Source organism: Phyllobates terribilis, unplaced genomic scaffold (assembly GCF_046119375.1).
Source record: "Phyllobates terribilis strain yellow unplaced genomic scaffold, ASM4611937v1 Scaffold_12__6_contigs__length_324123572, whole genome shotgun sequence".
NCBI classification, from domain to species: Eukaryota; Metazoa; Chordata; class Amphibia; order Anura; family Dendrobatidae; genus Phyllobates; species Phyllobates terribilis.
Window position 1 is genome coordinate 21,444,822 of NW_027362772.1, and position 21,049 is coordinate 21,465,870.

General features: G+C 49.6%; 1 protein-coding gene across 4 annotated transcripts in view; it reads left to right on the forward strand.

Moving 5' to 3' along the window:
- Nucleotides 1-21,049, forward strand: part of LOC141171957 (chymotrypsin inhibitor-like) — a 349,651-nt gene that overhangs the window by 83,031 nt on the left and 245,571 nt on the right. For 2 of the 4 annotated variants that reach the window (XM_073655690.1, XM_073655689.1), the window contains exon 2: nt 18,143-18,206. The exons of the other annotated variants lie outside the window; for them this stretch is intronic. In XM_073655690.1, the coding sequence (XP_073511791.1) occupies nt 18,170-18,206 (37 nt within the window). In that variant the 5' untranslated portion in view covers nt 18,143-18,169. The remainder of the gene's footprint in view (nt 1-18,142; nt 18,207-21,049) is intronic. 4 annotated transcript variants of the gene reach the window in all.

The window sequence follows — 21,049 nt, forward strand, 5'->3', positions numbered from 1 at the left end:
TAGATAGAACATAGAGGTCCGTAGACCAAGCAAACTAACAGAGTTAGATACAGAGCACAGGCTAGCTAGAAAAAAGATATACAATGAAGTCCAGCAAAGCCAGAAGGGCGGAGCAGGATTAAATAGGCCAACAAGGTCATGTGACCAGCAAAGGAAAAAAAACCTAACAGCAAGGTTCTAACAGGTTGTCCGTCCTCGTTGTATCGGTCGCTGGGTCTTCCTCTGGCCGGTGGGGTCCTCCTTGGTCGACGCCACGGGATGTCCTCCGGTCCGGATGCCAGCTGGATCTTCCCTGGAGTGGAAACCTGTAAAGACTGCACAGTTCGGGTTAGCGCAGCAACGCTTTTAGCTAGCTCTTGGACCTGATGGTGCAGGTCTGGAGCCGGGTCATTGTTCAAAGCCTGCGCATCAGCCCCCACAGGCCCTGCCGACAAGGGCGCCGCCTCCTGGTGGTAAGTGATAGCTGGGCGCCTGTGGGTCACAACGCCATCCGGTGCCGGTTCTCGGAGCACCCGGATGGCTCTGTCCTTGAACTGTGCAAAGTCCAGATGAGGATCCTGTAAGGCTATGGCCCGCAACTGGGTTCGGTGGACATTGCAATATAGTCCCTCTATAAATTGTTCGGTCAACAGCCTGTCCTCGTTTCCCACGCTGTCAGGGTCGGTCTGCTTAATGGCTCTCAGGGCCTCTTGTAGGTTTAGTGCATAGTCCCTTATACTCTCATGTGCTCGCTGCTTGCACCCATAGAATCTAAGCTTAATCTCGGCTGAGGTGCGGGTATCAAAGGTGTCCCTCAGCCGGGTTAGTATCCCTGCGACAGTCCTCCTCCCAGGTGGCCAGGACTTTACCTCCCTTTGGGCTGCCCCGGTTAGTTGGGCCACCAGGATGCTCACTTTTTGCTCTTCTGTGAGGGGGTACACCTGGAAGAGGCTATCCAGCTTTTCTCTAAAGTCATTCAGGGTATGTGACTCCCCTGAGTACTGGGGTAGCCAGGCTGCTCCCGGGATATAGGGCATGGTGAAAGGCATGACTGCAGCAGCGGTGGCGCTGGCGGGGGTTGAGGCAGTGAAGCTCTCCTCCGTATCCGACATCTTCCTCCCCCCTAGTGGACCGTGGCCTACCTTGCGATGATCCTCTTCCGTAGGCCGCGGCTCCGCAGTGGATCGTCAGGGTTGAGGACCTTCCGTCGCGCTCCTGTGACGTCGGCGTCTGCTGGGCTCCTTCCAGGACCTTACGCAACGTCCGGACGTGAGGCGGGGCTTCAGTTCTCGCGCGCTTTCGGAGTCCACGCCCCTCTTCTTCCCGCGCGGCGTCTTCAAGATGGCGTCCAACGGCGGGAAAACTCCACGGATGGCGGGAAGAAGGCAGAAGATGGCGCCGGATGGCGGGAAAACTTCGCGGATGGCGGGAAGAAGGTAGAAGATGGCACCGGATGGCGGGAAACCTCCACGGATGGCGGGAATCTTCACCACTGGTAAGTTTGAACAGTCTTTTTCAGGCACGCAGTACCCGGTGGTTGCGGGCACGAGATCCTGCCGACTACGCCAAAGTTGACGCGCCCCTGGGCCTACGTGGTGTAGCGTTGCGCACGCGGGGACTACCCGGAGCCGGTCCTGTTGGGGGGTAGTAGTCTCATGGCGGTGACCCGGTCCGTGCCCAGGGAGTCAAACTGTACATACATTACATTACTGATCCTGAGTTACATCCTGTATTATACTCCAGAGCTGCACTCACTCTTCTGCTGGTGCAGTCACTGTGTACATACATTACATTACTGATCCTGAGTTACATCCTGTATTATACTCCAGAGCTGCACTCACTATTCTGCTGGTGCAGTCACTGTGTACATACATTACATTACTGATCCTGAGTTACATCCTGTATTATACTCCAGAGCTGCACTCACTATTCTGCTGGTGCAGTCACTGTGTACATACATTACATTACTGATCCTGAGTTACATCCTGTATTATACTCCAGAGCTGCACTCACTCTTCTGCTGGTGCAGTCACTGTGTACATACATTACATTACTGATCCTGAGTTACATCCTGTATTATACTCCAGAGCTGCACTCACTATTCTGCTGGTGCAGTCACTGTGTACATACATTACATTACTGATCCTGAGTTACATCCTGTATTATACTCCAGAGCTGCACTCACTATTCTGCCGGTGCAGTCACTGTGTACATACATTACCTTACTGATCCTGAGTTACCTCTTGTATTATATCCCAGAGCTGCACTCACTATTCTGCTGGTGCAGTCACTGTGTACATACATTACATTACTGATCCTGAGTTACATCCTGTAATATACTCCAGAGCTGCACTCACTATGATGCTTGTGCAGTCACTGTGTACATACATTACATTACTGATCCTGAGTTACATCCTGTATTATACTCCAGAGCTGCACTCACTATTCTGTTGGTGCAGTCACTGTGTACATACATTACATTACTGATCCTGAGTTACATCCTGTATTATACTCCAGAGCTGCGCTCACTCTTCTGCTGGTGCAGTCACTGTATACATACATTACTGATCCTGAGTTACATCCTGTATTATACTCCAGAGCTGCGCTCACTCTTCTGCTGGTGCAGTCACTGTATACATATGATGCGCCCCTGGGCCTACGTGGTGTATCGTTGCGCACGCGGGGACTACCCGGAGCCGGTCCTGTTGGGGGGTAGTAGTCTCGTGGTGGTGACCCGGTCCGTGCCCAGGGAGTCAAACTGTGTGGGTGAGTATTAGCAGTAGATGTTGGACGACTACGCCACCCGTTGAATGAAGCTATGGAGCTGCCGCTGCAGGGCAGACCGCTGAGGCCGGTGGAAGGATGGTGCAGCGTGGATGGTATAACCCCCAACGGGAGGGGTATGGCCTCAGGGCAGCCGACGTGGATGATGGGGGTAGCAGGAACCACTCAGAGACGATGCGGTGTAGTTCAGGGTCTTTACTGATGACAAAGATAGACCCTCCCGGAGTACTGGCTAGCGGTCGGGGCCTGGTCAGTCCTTGAGCAGATGGGATCTCCCCTGGCCAGGCGGAGTTGTAGGCCTCCCCAACTAATTGTACTCTTCTGGCTACCTTGCTAGAGGCAGGTAAAAGTAGCCCACGTCCCTGAGTGTACCGTGTGGTGCTCACCCGTATGGCCGGTGACTCGGGGCCTTCTAGTGGCTTCCGCTCCACGACGGCGGTGCTGGTCCCACGCGTGTGACCGTGCCTTCGGGTTTCTGGGCCAGAGGACGTGAAATCCCCTGCCGGTCGGTTTCTGCTGCTGGGTAAGGATTAGTCACCACAGCCTCGGACTCCGGGTCCGGTGGTAACTCTTCAATCAGGGCGAGCTCTACAGCTGCCAGCCCCTGATTCCTTTTAGCACGACTTCCTCAGAGCTCCTGATCTCTCTTTCCTATAGCTGCTTCTCCTCTTCTCTCTCTACTCTTTCTCTCTTACCCTGCCTCAGCCCCAGTTTTATATAGGGGAAGTTCTTCCCCTCCCAGGACTGGGCAGGAGGTGTGGCATGCATAGGATTCCTGACCAAGAGACCTCCCACCTGCTCTCAGACATAATATTGCTATTAGTGTGGAAACCAGACCCCTGGGGTGCCACACATACATTACTGATCCTGTAGTATGAAGCTCTCCTGTGTATTAGTCGGGGTTGTATTCGGCCTTTGCTGGTCTTTCAGTATTAGGCTGCATGCACACGATGCGTTTTTCATGCGTTTCCGCTGTGGAATTTCCGCAGCGGAAACGCATCAAAGACGCATGGTAATCCGCACCCCATGGTCCCCAATGTCAATGCACATGCTGCTGATTTTTCTGCAGCGTTTCTGCACCGCTCATAAATCCGCAGCATGTTCATTTATTTTGTGTAATCGCCGCCATTGACTTTCATTGAGAAACATATAATCCGTGACTGTACATTTGTACAAGCGTCTTCTATGCGTCTCTATGTGCGGATGGTACCCAGTTCTGGAGGAGAGGAGACTCTCATCCAGACCTGGGTACCATTGTACCTAAAAAAAAAAAGAATAAAATAACAAAGAAAGTTTATATTCACCTGTCCGGCGGCCCCTGCAGCGCTTCTCCTTCCAGGACCTGAGATGACGTCGTTGCCATGTGACCGCAGGCTGTCTCGCGAGATGCCGGCAAGCCAGGAAGGAACCAGGAAGGAGCGCGACAGCACACGCGGCGGCATCGGGGGTAAGTATAGCTTTATTTTTTTATTTTTACGGTCACACTATATAAATCCATGCCGGTTGCCGGTTGCATGGATTTATATAGTGTGACTTAGTTGTCAAGCACTTTCCAAGTGATGCTAAAATCGCCTGGAAAGCGCTTGTCAATCCGCATGCGTTAACGCATGTGGGTACGCATGTGAATCCGCATGTATTCTGCAGGAAAAACGCATGCACAATCTGCATGTACAATCCGCATGTACAATCCGCATGTACAATCTGCATGTACAATCTGCGTGCGTTTTTTCTGCCAGGGAGATGCAGAAATGCTGCAGAAATTTTCTGCTTCATTTCTGCATCGTGGGCACATAGCCTTAGGACACGTTATCTGCATGAAGTTGCAGAATCTTCTGATCCTTTCTGTAGTTTTTTTGGTTTGCTTTTGGCACATTCACCAGTTGCACATCGTCAGGTGATAACACACTATACACAAGCTAGCTATATGTTTATTTACAAGAGCCCCCTGTGATACCAACCTACAGTGGGTACGGAGAGTATTCAGACCCCTTTAAATTTTTTAGAAAAAAAATGTAGATTTTCCAGGTCCAGATAAAAACATTTACATTTATTCAATCAATTTAAAAAGACATACTCACTTGTGAAGAGGAAGGGAGGGTTGCTTTACGAGTTATGGATGCTATCCTGCGTCCTTTATCAATATTGATATTGATTCAATGTTTTTATCTGGAGCTGGAAAATCTACAATTTTTTTCTAAAAAATGTAAAGGGGTCTGAATACTTTCAAAGTTCACATTTGGGTCAGGACTGTTTCCGTACTCCAACCTTGAGATGTGCTGCAAGTACAGGTGAGCTGGCACTCTTCTCTCCAATATCTTTACATGTTTCACTCTTTGTTTCATTGCAGCCATTTGGTAAATTCTAAAAAGTTCATTTTTTTCTCAGTACAGTACACTCTGCACCCCATCTTGTCTGAAAAAAACAGAAATGTAGAAATTTTTGCAAATTTATTAGAAAAGAAAAACTGAAATATCACATGGTCATAAGTATTCAGACCCTTTGCTCAGTGTTGAGTAGAAGCCCCCTTTTGAGCTAGTACAGCCATGAGTCTTCTTGGGAATGATGCAACAAGTTTTTCACACCTGGATTTGGGGATCCTCTGCCATTCTTCCTTGCAGATCCTCTCCAGTTCCGTCAGGTTGGATGGTGAACGTTGGTGGACAGCCATTTTCAGGTCTCTACAGAGATGCTCAATTGGGTTTAGGGCAGGGCTCTGGCTGAGCCAGTCAAGAATAGTCACAGAGTCATTCTGAAGCCACTCCTTTGTTATTTTAGCTGTGTGCTTAGGGTCATTGTCTTGTTGGAAGGTGAACCTTCGGCCAAGTCTGAGGTCCAGAGCACTCTGGAAGAGGTTTTCATCTGGGATATCTCTGTACTTGGCCACATTCATGTTTCCTTCAATAGCAACCAGTCGTCCTGTCCCTGCAGCTGAAAAACACCCCCATAGCATGATACTGCCACCACCATGTTTGACTGTTGGGATTGTATTGGGCAGGTGATGAGCAGTGCCTGGTTTTCTCCACACATACCGCTTAGAATTATCACCAAAAAGTTCTAACTTCGTCTCATCAGACCAGAGAATCTTATTTCTCATAGTCTGGGAGTCCTTCATGTGTTTTTGAGCAAACTCTATGCGGGCTTTCATATGTCTTGCACTGAGTAGAGGCTTCCGTTGGGCCACTCTGCCATAAAGCCCCTACTGGTGGAGGGCTGCAGTGATAGTTGACTATGTGGAACTTTCTCCCATCTACCTACTGCATCGCTGGAGCTCAGCCACAGTGATCTTGGGGTTCTTCTTTACCTCTCTCACCAAGGCTCTTCTTCCACGATTGCTCAGTTAGGCTGGACGGCCAGGTCTAGGAAGACTTCTGGTGCCCCCAAACTTCTTCCATTTAAGGATTATGGAGGCCACTGTGCTCTTAGAAACCTTGAGTAATGCAGAAATTCTTTTGTAACCTTGGCCAGATCTGTGCCTTGCCACAATTCTGTCTCTGAGCTCCTTGGGCAGTTTCTTTGAGCTTATTTGGTCTGACATGCATTGTGAGTAGTGTTGAGCCACCCCCGTAGTGTTTGAGTTCGGTTCGGTTCGTCGAACACCCGTGTGTTCGCCGAACTGTTTGTCGAACTGTTCGTCGAACACCGTTAAAACCAATGGCAGGCAAGCAAAAACACATAGAAACACATAGAAAACACCTTCAAAGGTGTCCAAAAGCTGACAAACTGCTCAGAAGACACAACTAACACATGGAAAAGTGACAAGTACATATAGTCATGCGAAAAGAAAAGAGGTGGAGGAGTAAAAGGAGGGGGAGACACAGATATAGGCATGTCATGCCCTTCTAAAATCCAAAAAGTGAGAAGCCGACACGTTCAGTCCGCTCCTGCCCGTGCCACCTCCGTGTCGCCGGGTTTGTGCCAGAGCCGCGGTGAACCCTGACGGCCAGCCCCCCTCTCCCAATACTGGTGCCTGTCCGCTGGTGGGTCGAGCGAGCCCCCCTGTGGTGGAGGCAGCTCTAAGCTTTTTAATTTAAATTGTCTCTCTAATTTGAATAAATACACTTTAAATCCATTTACAAGGATCTATTGGAGGGCAAGTCTCATGCCAGCATCCGTGTAATTCCAGCTCCAGTAGCGTCCACTAAAGCTGCTGCAGTTAAAAAGCTTTTATAAGGATCGAGCTCGGCTGTCCACCGCAAGGCATCCTACTGCCAGTCCCAGCCCCTATGCCTTGGGGTGCCTCCTGATGCTCTTCACTGAGTATCCCGTGGTCCCGAAGCATTTCCTTTGAAAAAATGAAGTGTCCAAACTACAGGTGGTGTAGCTTGCTTAACAGCCGGGATAATCCGCTGACTAGCAGACCCTGCTACTAGGCACAAAGTATTTCCTGGGCTAGATGCAGTTAAAAATTTGTAATTAGATACTCTCGTTGGATGCTGAGAAAGCATTCCATAGAGTCTCCTGGCACGCCATATATGATTCTCTTAAAAAGCTTGGGGTAGGGGTCTAGGGGACCCTTTTATAGCCAAAATCACGGCCCTGTATCGCAATATGTCACCTAGGCTGAAGATAAATGGAACTGTAGCACCCTGAGGGCTCGGTTGCTACAGAGGTAATGCACCTCACCCAGAGGTGTGATATCTCACTCTCAGGTAAGGATGTAGTGTGGATCAGGACCCGACACCTGCATGCATTACACCACATTGCCGTGGGGCAGGGCGACCAATATGCCCCTGAGATGGGCACGACAGTCCCTGTCCCTGGCTGGAGTGGGGGGAGGGAACACTGAGGAAGGGGAACCCTGTAGTACAGGAGCAGGGAGGAAGCAGTTCCTGGGTGCATTGAGAAGGGAGTATAAAAGGTGGGCACCATCTTAGTTCAGTGCAGAGAAGTCTGAGCAGAAGTGGCAGGGAGCAGGGGCTCTGCATGAGCTCTGCTCCGGAGGCGGGCCTAGTAACAGAGGCCCAGGCCTGGAGGAGGGAGAAGGAAGGAAGAGGAGCGGAGAAGGCTCCAGGAACGAGGAACGAAGGGATCTCAGGGGTGCGGACGGGCGAGTCGCCACCGCACGCCCGAATCCACCTGCGTGGAGGGGTCAGGCCAAAGGGGGAGACCGGTCCCCGAAACTAGTGGAGGCAGGAAACGACCCTCAGCTAGAAACAGGAGGCTGTGACATTTTATGTGGCGCAGCCCCTCGCTACACCCGCTAGGAAGGCACCACATAGGGTCAGGGAAACTGGCGCCAAGTTTACCAAGAGGAGGCCCGAGGCAGCCGGACAGAAGGGTTGGTAAGAAAGGCCAGACAAAGGACACACAAAGGGGGTCCTGTGAAGCACTCCAAAGTTATCTGGGAGTTGTCTGAGCCCCTCACCTGGTGAGCACAGTACGACGTGGGCAGCCGTTACCTGCAGACGTGGTCTGGATAATAAGAACTGTGAGTAAAGGCCCTGGACTGCATCACTGACTCCGTGTCATTACTGCTGCTGCCCTGCACCATCACCCCCATCCTCCGCATACACTGCCCTGAGGCTATACTCCTCCCGTGGGGAGTTATGCTACGCTCTGCTGCACCCACAACACCAGCCTCAGCGGTCTGCCCTGGAGCGGCGGTTCACTCTGACCGCAATCCACGGGTGGCGTAGTCGGACATTTAAACATCAAAACCACATAAATAGTTCCGCCACTGGTTTGACCGCCCTGAGCCACGGAACCGGGTCGCCGCCACGGAGACTACAACCACCAGCATCCACCAAAAAGGGTCCGGCTCCGGGTGTCCCAAGGCCCAGGGGGCGCGTCAGAACATTTTCATCACCTTTCACAATCACCAATGGGACAAGGCAGGGATGTTCTCTGTCCCCTCTCTTATACATCCTAGTGACGGAGCACCTGCTCTCATCAATTCGCCATAACCCCAATATTAGGTGGATTGAGGTGGGAGGCACCGAGTACAAGTGCTCTCTATTCGCTGATGATGTCCTAGTATATATCACTCAATCACATATATCCATCCCTGCTGTTATGGCTGAAATAGATCACTTTGTTACATGGTCAAATTTTAAAATCAATGCAGCGAAGTCTGAGGCCCTCGATGTCTCCCTCCCCAAATCCATATAGGATTCCATCCAGTCCAACTTTCCCTTTGCCTGGCCCTCACAGGGTATCAAATACTTAGGAATTCCTATTCATAGAGACCTCTCCCATCTATGTTATCTTAATTTTGGGCCCTTTATTGAACAATTCCATACAGACCACGGTTGGCAAGTTAGAACTGTAAGATTCACTACGTGAACCGCTGGTGTTTTGTGGAAAAGCACATGTACACCGCGTTCCAAATTATTATGCAAAAAGTGTTTAGGAGTGATAAGGGAAGAATTTGTTTGTTTGTCAGTTAAACTCATTGATGGTGATGTGTGTCAGGGCTCTTTATATCACTGTAAGCAATTGCAGACACCTGTGCTAATTAGTTTGGCAGGTGTGTCCAATGAAAGGCAAGACTACTTAAGAAGGCTCTCTCACATTATTAAGCAGCCTACATTTTCTGCCAAAATGGGAAAGAAAAAGGATGTGTCGGCTGCTGAGAAGCAACAAATTGTGGAGTGTTTAGGTCAAGGCATGACTACAATCAACATTGTGCGATGATCAGGATGAAGTGTCTTGGCAATCAAGAAGTATGTAGCTGATTCACAGTACACACGTGTGCGTGCTGATAAGGGCAAATTGAGGACTCTTTCCTACAGGCAATTACGTCAGGTTAAAAGAGCAGCGGCAAAAAAGCCTTGTCATAGCAGCAGACAAGTTTTTGAAGCTGCTTGTGCCTCCAACGTCCCCCGAACAACAAGATGCAGGGTCCTTCAGAGGTTTGCAGCTGTGCATACGCCATCCTGTCAACCTCCTCTATCCACTTCACACAAGCAGAAACGGCTCCAGTGGGCCAAACATTACATGAAGACTGATTTCAAAACTGTTTTGTTCACGGATGAGTGCCGTGCAGTGCTCGATGGTCCAGATGGATGGAGTGGAGGATGGCTGGTTGATGGACACCCCACGCAAACACGGCTACAGCGCCAACAAGGAGGAGGTGGAGTAATGTTTTGGGCTGGAATCATGGGGAGAGAGATTGTCGGCCCCTTTAGGATCCCTGAAGGTGCTAAAGATGAACTCCATAATGTATGTGGATTTTCTCAAACAGCACTTCCTGCCATGGTTCAAGAAGAAGAACCGTGTATTTCACAGCAAGATCATTTTTCTGCATGATAATGCACCATCTCATGCTGCACATAAAACATCTGCATCTCTGGCTGATATGGGCATAAAAGGGGACAAACTTATGGTGTGACCCCCATGCTCCCCTGACCTCTACCCCATTCAGAACCTTTGGAGCATCATTAAAAGGAGTGTCTATGATGGCGGGAGGCAGTTCACATCTAAGCAACAGCTCTGGGAGGGTATTCTGTCCTCATGCAAAACAATTGAAGCAGAAACCATCCAAAACCTGACAAATTCAATGGACGAGAGAGTTCAGAAGCTCCTTTCGAACAAGGGGTCCTATGTGAAAATGTAACATCACCTAGAATAAAGTTTTGAGTTGAAAACTGTTTGATTTCAGTTTCTAACAACCTGCTAATGCTTATAATTTCAAAAATGACCATTTTTTTGGTCTTTATTAAAATGAAAAGGTTGATCGAAAAGTTTGGGGGATCTAAGAGTGTGGCAACCCAGTAGTCATGATTACTTTGAATTCTGACAATATGAGGGTCATGCTGCAGGTAGTGCAGCAAGAAGGCACTTATGTGTCTTGCGCATCTCGGAGCCCCAAAATTATTTTCCAGGCTAGATGCAGCTAAAAATTATTATTAATTTTAAATCTGGTGAAGCTTTAGTATAGATGGCCTAATAGGATCGGTGCTGCACACTGCTACAAAGCCCAAATTATTTTCCAGTCAAGATACAGATAAACATGATTAGTAATTTTAAATCTGGTGGAGCTTATTATAGATGGCCTAATAGAATCAGTGCTGCACACTGCTACAAAGCCCAAATTATTTTCCAGCCAAGATACAGATAAACATGATTAGTAATTTGAAAGCTTAAAACGGTTGGTAGGGTGATTTTAACCAATCATCAAGCTTTTACTCTCCCCAGGATGACACAGGGGTAGAAAAGTCGTTTCGGATCCATGATTTGTTCATCTTTATGAACGTGAGTCTGTCTACATTATCAGTGGAGAGTCGCGTGCGCTTATCTGTCAGCACACCACCAGCAGCGCTGAACACACGTTCAGACAGAACGCTGGCTGCGGGGCATGACAAGATCTCCAAGGCGTAAGTGGCTAGCTCCGGCCATTTATCCAGATTGGAAGCCCAAAAAGAGCAAGGGTCCAGTGACACAGTCGTGGCTTCAATGTTTACTTTGAGATACTCCTGTACCATCGTCTCTAGGCGTTGACTATGTGTCATACTTCTTGTCTCCTGTGGCCTTGCAAAGGATGGGCTAAAAAAGTGGTGAAATGATTCCGCAAAATTGATGTTACCAGCAGATACTGTGGTTCTGTTACGGTTTGAGTGCTGAACACTTGACGGTCCCACGGTTGGCAAGTTGGAACTGTGAGATTCACTACGTGCACCACTGGTATTTTGTGGAAAAGCATATGTAAGATTCTGCAACAGTCTCTGCTGATACTCCTGCATGCGTGCATCCCTTTCTATGGCAGGAATAATTTCTGCAAATTTACTTTTGTGCCGGGGATCTAACAGTGTGGCAACCCAGTAGTCAGGATTATTTCTAATTCTCACAATTCGAGGGTCATGTTGCAGGTAGTGCAGCAAGAAGGCACTCATGTGTGTTGCGCATCCAGGAGCACCAAGTCCCTGTTGTGTTGGTGGCGAGGTAACAATCATGCTTCCTTCCTCTGTCCTCTCCCCCCAACCTCGCACAACAGAAATGTGATCAAGGTCTCCCTCATCTCATGAGTCTTCCATCAGTTCGTCCTCCACTTCTTCCTGGGCTCCTGCACCTTCCTCACTAGTTTGGCTGCTACCATGCGCCCTGGTAAAACCATCTCCCCCACCCTCACATGCCTGCCGCCTTGGTGCTGCCGACCGTCTGGACCTTGCAGATGTTAGCCCTTCCGCATACAACTCCTCCTCCTCTACTTCCTCCACCTCCTCTTGTGCCACCACCTGACTCCGAATTATGTTTAACATGTGCTCCAGCATGTAAATCACCGGAATAGTCATGCTGATAATGGCATCGTCAGCACTAAACATCTTCGTCGCCATTTCAAAACTGTGCAGAAGGGTGCATAGGTCCCTGATCTGAGACCACTCCTCCAGCGTGATTTGCCCCACCTCTGGATCTCGTTGGCCCAGGCTATACGTCAGAACGTATTGCACCAGGGCTTGTTGGTGCTGCCACAGTCGCTGCAACATGTGCAGAGTTGAATTCCACCGGGTAGGCACATCGCATTTTAGCCGGTGAAGTGGCAGGCCCAACGACTTCTGTAGAGATGTAAGTCGCTGAGCTGCGGGATGCGAACGGCGAAAGTGAGCACACAGCGACCGTGCCCTCTACAGAAGGCCATCTAGTCTGGGATAGTGGGCTAAAATTTGCTGCACAACCAGGTTCAACACGTGAGCCATACAAGGCACGTGTGTGACATTGCCCCTGCGAAGGGCCGCACCCAGGTTTGCAGCATTGTCGCACACGGCCTTCCCTGGTTTCAGGTCCAGTGGAGACAACCATTCATAAAATTGGTTCTCCAGAGCTGACCACAACTCCTCAGCTGTGTGACTCACATTTCCCAGACATTTCAATGTAAAAACCTCCTGATGACGTTGAGCCCTACTGCCAGCATAGTAAGGAGGTGTGCAGGATCCCTTCTGCGCAGTTAGAAAGCTTGTGGCATGACCAGACAGGCTTTGGGTGCAGGTGGAAGACCGAGAGGAGGTTGAGGAGGCAGAAGCAGTGGAGGAACTTTGACATAAAGAGGATTGACGCACAACTCGTGGGGACGGCAAGACTTGGACAGCAGCCCCTTGTCCTGCTGTCACCATAGTTACCCAGTGCCCAGTCAGCGACATGTAATGCCCCTGTCCATGCCTACTCGTCCAAGTGTCTGTGGTAAAATGCACCCTGTCACACACAGAGTTTCTCAAAGAAGCGGTGATGTTGTGTGCGACATGCTGGTGGAGCGCAGGCACACCTTTCTTTGAGAAGTAGTGCCGACTGGGCATCTGGTACTGGGGCACTGCGACGGACATAAGGTCTCGAAAATCCTCTGTGTCCACCAGGCGGAAAGGCAGCATTTCTGTAGCCAAGAACTTGCAGATGGTGAAATTCAACCTCTTAGCTTTCTCATGGCTAGGAGGAAATGGTCTTTTACTTGTCCACATCTGAGGGACCGAGGGCTGGCTATTGTGCTTAGACGGGGTTGATAAGGGTGTCCCCGGCAAACTGCCGGTCTGTGAGGAAGATGCAGGCGGACATGTTAGGTTGCCTTGATCCAAAGGTGGTGCTATCGATGTCGGACAGCGCTCAACACCAGCTGGTGTTACCACCTCCAAAGAAAATGATGACCTGCCAATCACGCTGGCTGTTGCGGGTAAAGAGGTGGCAGGTCTGCGCCCCAAAACAGGTGTGACTGCTGTCCCCCCAGTCACAGAGGATGAAGAGGCCGCGGATGCACAAGATATGGCAGACGGTGGTTGGCCCGGCCGGCTAGGCCGCATTGTAGCACACTGAGCTTCCCACTGCAACTTATGCTTCATGTCCATGTGCCGGTTCATGCATGAAGTACTCAAAGTATGTATTTTTTGGCCTCTACTTAGCTTTTGCTGACAAATGTTACAGATAACACGAGTTGGGTCATCTTTATCGATCTGAAAAAATGCCCAGGCTATGCAAGGCTTAGCACCCATGCGACCTGAAGAGCCACCACGACTTGTGGTGAGAGGCAGAGTTGTGTTTGAGGATGCAGTTGTTGACGTGCTTCCAGTACTACATCTCTGTCCAGGAAGGCGCAACCTGGCCTCGTCGTCACTAGCATCTTCCTCCACCTCCTCTGCTGACCTCATCTCTAGGCTGACTGTGGGTTGACAGTAAGTGGGATCTCCAACCTCATCATCATCACCCTGTGCGTTATCACACCCGTCGTCCTCAGAGCCAACCTGTTCCTGCCCTGACAAAAAACTAAAGTTGTCGCTCCAATCAGGTATTTGAATCTTATCATCGTCTTCCTCATTGTCTCCACCAACAGGAGTTACAGTTTGGGAATGAGGGTCTACATTATGGTCAGAACCTTCTGCGTCTGGTCCTGGATCCGACTCATAAAGATTCTGGGCATCAGTGCAGATCATTTCCTCGTCTGGATTCACAGAAGCGCTGGAGTCGACCTCTGATTCCCAGGCTATAGTATAAGTAAACAGCTCTGCAGACTCAACCATCTGTTCTACCTCATACTCAGACGGGCAGCTGGAGATTTGGGAGCTGTGAGGAAGCAAGTGCGATTGGGGTGACAACTTTGAGGACTGGAGTATTTGTGATGTTGAAGTTGATGTGGAGGAGAGCCCATTTAAAGGAGCACTTAATATCCGTTGAAGCACCTGCTGTTTTTGTGCCTCATCTGGAATTTGTAGCGATTGGCGTGGCCGTAAGAAAGGGATCTTATCACATTGTCCGCTAAAAGAAGTAGACATTTTAGTTTGGCTGGAAGATGGTCTTTCTTCTGCAGATGTTACTGTTGCTTTAACGCCTACCCCACGGACACAACCTTTTTTCCCCTTCCCAACACGCCTATTCCCCTTTCCACCAGCAGCAGGCCTTTTTCCACTCATTTTGGTGGTTAACTAATTAACAACTCTGAAGTTGTTTGCACAAAAAAACAATGGATGGTAACCGAGCAGAGCTGAGTGGCCAAACTGTGGTATTAGGCCAAAACTATTGGCTGGGTTAGATGCAGAAAAAAATTATATTCAATTTGCAACCTGATGGAGGTCAGTATAGATGGATTAATAGAACAAGTCCCACACACTGCTAGAAGCCCAATATTTTTTCAGAGGTAGATGCAGAAAAAAATATATTCAGTTTGCAACCTGATGGAGGTCAGTATAGATGGACTAATACAACAAGTCCCACACACAGCTAGAAGCCCAATATTTTTTCAGAGGTAGATGCAGAAAAAAATATATTCAGTTTGCAACCTGATGGAGGTCTGTATAGATGGACTAATACAACAAGTCCCACACACAGCTAGAAGCCCAATATTTTTTCAGAGGTAGATGCAGAAAAAAATATATTCAGTTTGCAACCTGATGGAGGTCAGTATAGATGGACTAATACAACATGTCCCACACACAGCTAGAAGCCCAATATTTTTTCAGAGGTAGATGCAGAAAAAAATATATTCAGTTTGCAACCTGATGGAGGTCTGTATAGATGGACTAATACAACAAGTCCCACACACAGCTAGAAGCCCAATATTTTTTCAGAGGTAGATGCAGAAAAAAATATATTCAGTTTGCAACCTGATGGAGGTTAGTATAGATGGACTCATACAACAAGTCCCACACACAGCTAGAAGCCCAATATTTTTTCAGAGGTAGATGCAGAAAAAAATATATTCAGTTTGCAACCTGATGGAGGTCTGTATAGATGGATTAATAGAACAAGTCCCACACACAGCTAGAAGCCCAATATTTTTTCAGAGGTAGATGAAGAAAAAAATATATGCAGTTTGCAACCTGATGGAGGTCAGTATAGATGGACTAATACAACAAGTCCCACACACAGCTAGAAGCCCAATATTTTTTCACAGCTAGATGCAGAAAAAAATTATATTCAATTTGCAACCTGATGGAGGTCAGTATAGATGGACTAATAGAACAAGTCCCACACACTGCTAGAAGTCCAATATTTTTTCACAGCTAGATGCAGAAAAAAATTATATTCAGTTTGCAACCTGATGGAGGTCAGTATAGATGGACTAATAGAATGATGCTATGCCCAAAAGATTTTACTTCACTAGGTGCAGTAAAAAAATTGGTATTCTATACACAGGTGGTATATCTTGCAGCACAGATAGGCTACTCCACTGACTAACACACTCTGCAATAGGCCAAAAAGGATTAGCTTTGCTAGATTCAGCCAAATGCTGTGAAAAAAACTTGCACAGCACTGGCACAGACCTGCCTGGCAAAAACTGATAGGAACTGATGTAACCTAGTCCTGAAAAGGACTCCAATTACAATTAGTCTTTACTCCCACAATCTATCTATTTAAGAGCACAGACCTGCCTGATAAAAGTCGTAGGAAATGCTGTAACCTAGTCCTTAAAAGGACTGCAATCACAACTATTCCCTACTCCCAAGCTATCTGTAGATTTGTGCGAAAATTGGCTTGAAATTAACAAGGTATAGCGCACACAGCAACAGCGGTGCCGTCTAACACGCAGCTGCAGCAGTGAGAAAATGGTGGCGACGGGGAAAATGGCTTGGTCTTATAGGGCAAGGACATGTGACATACACTGCCAATGACACATGCCCTTGCTTGTGTGAAAAAAAGCACTTCGCTCCGTGTGTGCGCTGCTGATAGGCTGACAGATTGCACCTCCCCACTGCAAATGCGGGAAAGAGAAAAAAAAAATGGAGATCTTCATTGTTCCTGCAGAGATCCATCCCCTGCCCCTCCCCCCACCCCGCTGTACACTCAAACTGCGTATTAACATTAATTTTCATCATTACTGAGAAAAAATCCAGTTATGATTTTGGTGCACGAACAGTTATCGAACATAACCTCGAACAGCCGAATTTTTCTCAAATTGTTTGTGTTCGCCGAACGGCTCGAACACCGCCCAAAACAGCTCGAATTTGAGATTGGCGAACAGTTCGAATAGAACAACGCTCATCTCTAATTGTGAGCTGTGAAGTCTTATATAGAGAGGTGTGTGACTTTCCAAATCAAGTCCTATCAGTTTAATTAAACACAGCTGGACTCCAATGAAGGAGTAGAACCATCTCAAGGAGGATCACAAGGAAATGGACAGAATGTGACTTAAATATGAGTGTCTGAGCAAAGGGTCTGAATACTTATGACTATGTGATATTTCAGTTTTCTTTTTGAATAAATTTGCAAAAATTTCCACATTTCTGTTTTTTTCAGTCAAGATGGGCTGCAGAGTGTACTTTAATGAGAAAAAAATGAACTTTTTAGAATTTACCAAATGGCTGCAATGAAACAAAAAGTGAAAAATTTAAAGGGGTCTGAATACTTTCTGTATCCACTTTATGTAAATAGATTAGCTCAAACAATGATACCTGAGCTCTGTGAGTAATGCCCTCCCTAACCCCTTACCTTTGGATGTGTACTTAAAAAAGGAGATATGCTTCTGGTGCAGTCAGACTTGAAACAGAGAATCATAAAGGCTTTAGAAGGAGAATGAGAGATATCATTCAGGACATCAGATGAATTGCATGGTGGCACCATCCAAAGAGACACAGATTTGGATTCTGCATGATTCCGGCCTAAGAGTATATGGCCCTGACTGGAAAGATATGGATCTGCTCCATTGACCATCAGAGAGACCATGGATACATTTACGGAGACCAGGAGAGGACGAAGAAGTCACCTGGCCCCATGGATATGTTGTTTGGGGTTGCCAGGTGGGACCCTCCGGTCGCCTGGATCCCATGGAGACATTCGGAGAAGCCAGATTGGGACCAGCTGGTCATCTGGCCCCATGGAAACTCTCGGAGAGGCCAGGGTGGGACCCTCGGGTCTCCTGGCCTTGTAACTCGATGGACTGCTAGCTTCCTAAGCTTGCCACTACCTTCTCTCTGTGAGGGCCTGCCAGAAGGGGGGGGGGGCAACTGGTTGAGATAGTTGGCCCTAGAAGTCCAAAAGTCGCAGCTGTTCTATCCCAGGAGGGCAGATAAGGAAGGGTGAGACTGTGTAATGTTGTACCATATTGGGTATTAGCTGGGACTGTTCTGTGTGTTTATTGCCTCTTTTGTGGTTCAATAAAGTATTGCCACACTGTTTCACCTGCACACTGTGTTGTCTGAGTAGTATTACACCCACGGAAGACCCCGGGTCTTCATGATGAGTCAGAAGCTGAAGGCGTCTGCAAAGATCTCCTCTTCCTTGGTGCTCTCCATTTATGTAAACAGCTGGCATGTAATACCGCAATTGTCCTCTAGTGGCCGCTGTGAATGGCTGCACCTCCATCAATCAGTTGATTATAGTGATGGCTTCATTCTGAGACGGCTTTTTGCAAAATTAACTAGTCTCTTAAGTCTTATCTCAAACATTTATTGATTTTCCCAATATAACAAAAAAAAACCTCAATATCTGATGTTTTCTCTCTGTAATCCATGAAATTGATAATTAACAGAAAAACAGTGGAACATCATCGCTAAACATGGGGAGAACATCTGCCGTGCTGCTGGCATCCCTGAGTGAGTGGCATGCATTATATATCTGTATACTGTTGGGTTACATTGTATTATGCTATATATATATATATACTAGATGGTGGCCCGATTCTAACTCATCGGGTATTCTAGAATATGTATGCAGCCGACTGTGCGCGACTAATCAGCGAAGCAGTATTTAAATGGGTTGTGTAATACTTTAAATTAACCCCCCAATGTATTCCCCCTGGGCTCCTAATGAATTTCGGAGGACCGGGGAGCGAGGCCGCCGGTCGGGGTACTTCTGCTGCGAGCAGCCGGGAGATGACCGGCTAGCACAGGGTGAGCGGGTGAGCGTGTGAGGGAGATGACCGGCTAGCACAGGGTGAGCGGGTGAGGGTGAGCGTGTGAGGGTGAGCGGGTAAGGGTGTGCGAGTGATGGTGAGCGTGTGGAGGTGTGCGTGTGAGGGTGAGCGTGTGAGCATGTGAGGGTGACCGTGTGAGGGTGAGCATGTGAGGGTAAGCGTGAGCACGTGAGGGTGTGCGTGTGAGGGTGAGCGTGTGAGGGTGAGCGTGTGAGGGTGAGCATGTGCGTGTGTGTGTGTGAGAGTGAGTGTGAGAGCGTGTGAGGGTGAGCGTGGGAGTGTGTGAGGGTGAGCGTGTGAGCGTGTGAGTGTGAGCAGGTGAGGGTGAGCAGGTGAGGGTGAGCGTGTGGTCGTGAGTGTGTGAGGGTGAGCGTGTGAGGGTGAGCGTGTGAGGGTGAGCGTGTGAGGGTGAGCATGTGAGAGTGAGTGTGTGAGGGTGAGCGTGTGAGGATGAGGGTGAGCGTGAGAGGGTGAGTGTGTGGGGGTGAGCGTGTGGTCGTGAGCGTGTGAGGGTGAGCATGTGAGGATGAGCATGTGAGGGTGACGGTGTGAGCGTCTGAGGGTGTGTGGGTGAGGGTGAGCGTCTGAGCGTCTGTGGGTGTGTGGGTGAGGGTGGCGTGTGAGGGTGAGCATGTGAGCGTGTGAGGGTGAGAGTGTCTGATGGTGAGCGTGAGGGTGAGCTGGTGAGGGTGAGAGTGTGAGGGTGAGTGTGAGACGGTGAGCATGAGAGGGTGAGCGTGTGAAGGTGAGTATGTGAAGGTGAGGGTGAGCATGTGAAAGTGTGCGTGTGAGGGTGTGCGTGTGAGGGTGAGCATGTGAGGGTGTGCGTGTGAGGGTGTGCGTGTGAGGGTGAGCATGTGAGGGTGAGCGGGTGAGAGTGAGCGTGTGAGGGTGATGGTGTGAGAGTGAGGGTGAGCATGTGAGGGTGAGCGTGTGAGGGTGAGCATGTGAGGGTGAGCGTGTGAGGGTGATCGGGTGAGGGTGAGCATGTGAGGGTGAGAGTGAGGGTGTGCGTGCAAGGGTGTGCGTGTGAGGGTGTGCGTGTGAGGGTGAGCGGGTGAGGGTGAGCGTGTGAGCGTGTGATGGTGATCGTGTGAGGGTGAGCGTGTGAGGGTGTGCATGTGAGGGTGTGCATGTGAGGGTGTGCGTGTGAGGGTGTGCGTGTGAGGGTGAGCGTGTGAGCGTGAGGGTGATCGTGTGCGTGTGAGGGTGTGCGTGTGAGGGTGAGCGTGTGAGGGTGAGCGGGTGAGAGTGAGCATGTGAGGGTGATCGTGTGAGGGTGAGGGTGTGAGGGTGAGCGTGTGAGAGTGTGAGCGTCTGTGGGTGTGCGTGTGAGTGGGTGAGGGTGAGCATGTGAGAGTGAGCGTGTGAGGGTGAGAGCGTCTGAGGGTGTGTGTGTGAGGGGGTGACGTTGAGCATGTGAGGGTGAGCGTGTGAGAGTGAGCGTGTGAGGGAGTGAGCATCTGAGGGTGTGCGTCTGAGCGGGTGAGCTGGTGAGGGTGAGATGGTGAGGGTGAGAGGGTGAGCGTGAGAGGGTGAGCGTGAGAGAGTGAGCGTGTGAGGGTGAGCGTGTGAGCGTGAGCATGTGAGGGTGAGTGTGTGAGGGTGAGCGTGTGAGGTTGAACATGTGCGTGTGAGGATGTGCGTGAGAGGGTGAGCATGTGAGGGTGAGCGGGTGATGGTGAGCGTGTGAGGGTTATCATGAGCGTGTGAGGGTGATCGTGTGCGTGTGAGGATGTGCGTGTGAGGGTGAGTATGTGAGAGTGAGCGTGTGAGGGTGAGCGTGTGAGGGTGTGCATGTGAGGGTGAGCGTGTGAGGGTGAGCGGGTGAGGGTGAGCGGGTGAGGGTGAGCATGTGAGAGTGAGGGTGAGCGTGTGAGGGTGAGCATGTGAGGGTGTGCGTGAGAGAGTGAGGGTGAGAGAGTGAGGGTGAGCGTGTGAGGGTGAGGGTGAGCATGTGAGGGCGAGCGTGTGAGGATGAGCGTGTGAGGGTGAGCGGGCAAGGGTGAGCGGGTGAGGGTGAGCGTGTGAAGGTGAGCATGTGAAGGTGAGCATGTGAGGGTGAGCGTGTGAGGGTGAGAGGGTGGGAGGTTGAGCGGGTGAGAGTGAGCGGGTAAGGGTGAGCAGATGAGGGTGAGCGTGAGAGGGTGGGAGGATGAGCGTGTGAGGGTGAGCATGTGAGGGTGAGCGTGTGAGGGTGAGCGTGTGAGGGTGTGAGCGTGAGAGGGTATGAGTGTGAGAGGGTGTGAGCTTGTGAGGGTGAGCGTGTGAGGGTGAGCGTGTGAGGGTGAGCGAATGAGGGTGAGCGGGTGAGGGTGTGAGCATGTGAGGGTGAGCGTGTGAGGGTGAGCGTGTGAGGGTGAGCGTTTGAGGGTGAGCGTGTGAGGGTGAGCGTAGGAGCGTGTGAGGGTGAGCGTCTGAGCGTCTGAGGGGGAGCATCTGAGGGTGAAGGTGAGCGTGTGAGGGTGTGAGCGTGTGAGGGTGTGCACGTGTGAGGGTGAGCGTGTGAGAGTGAGCCTGTAA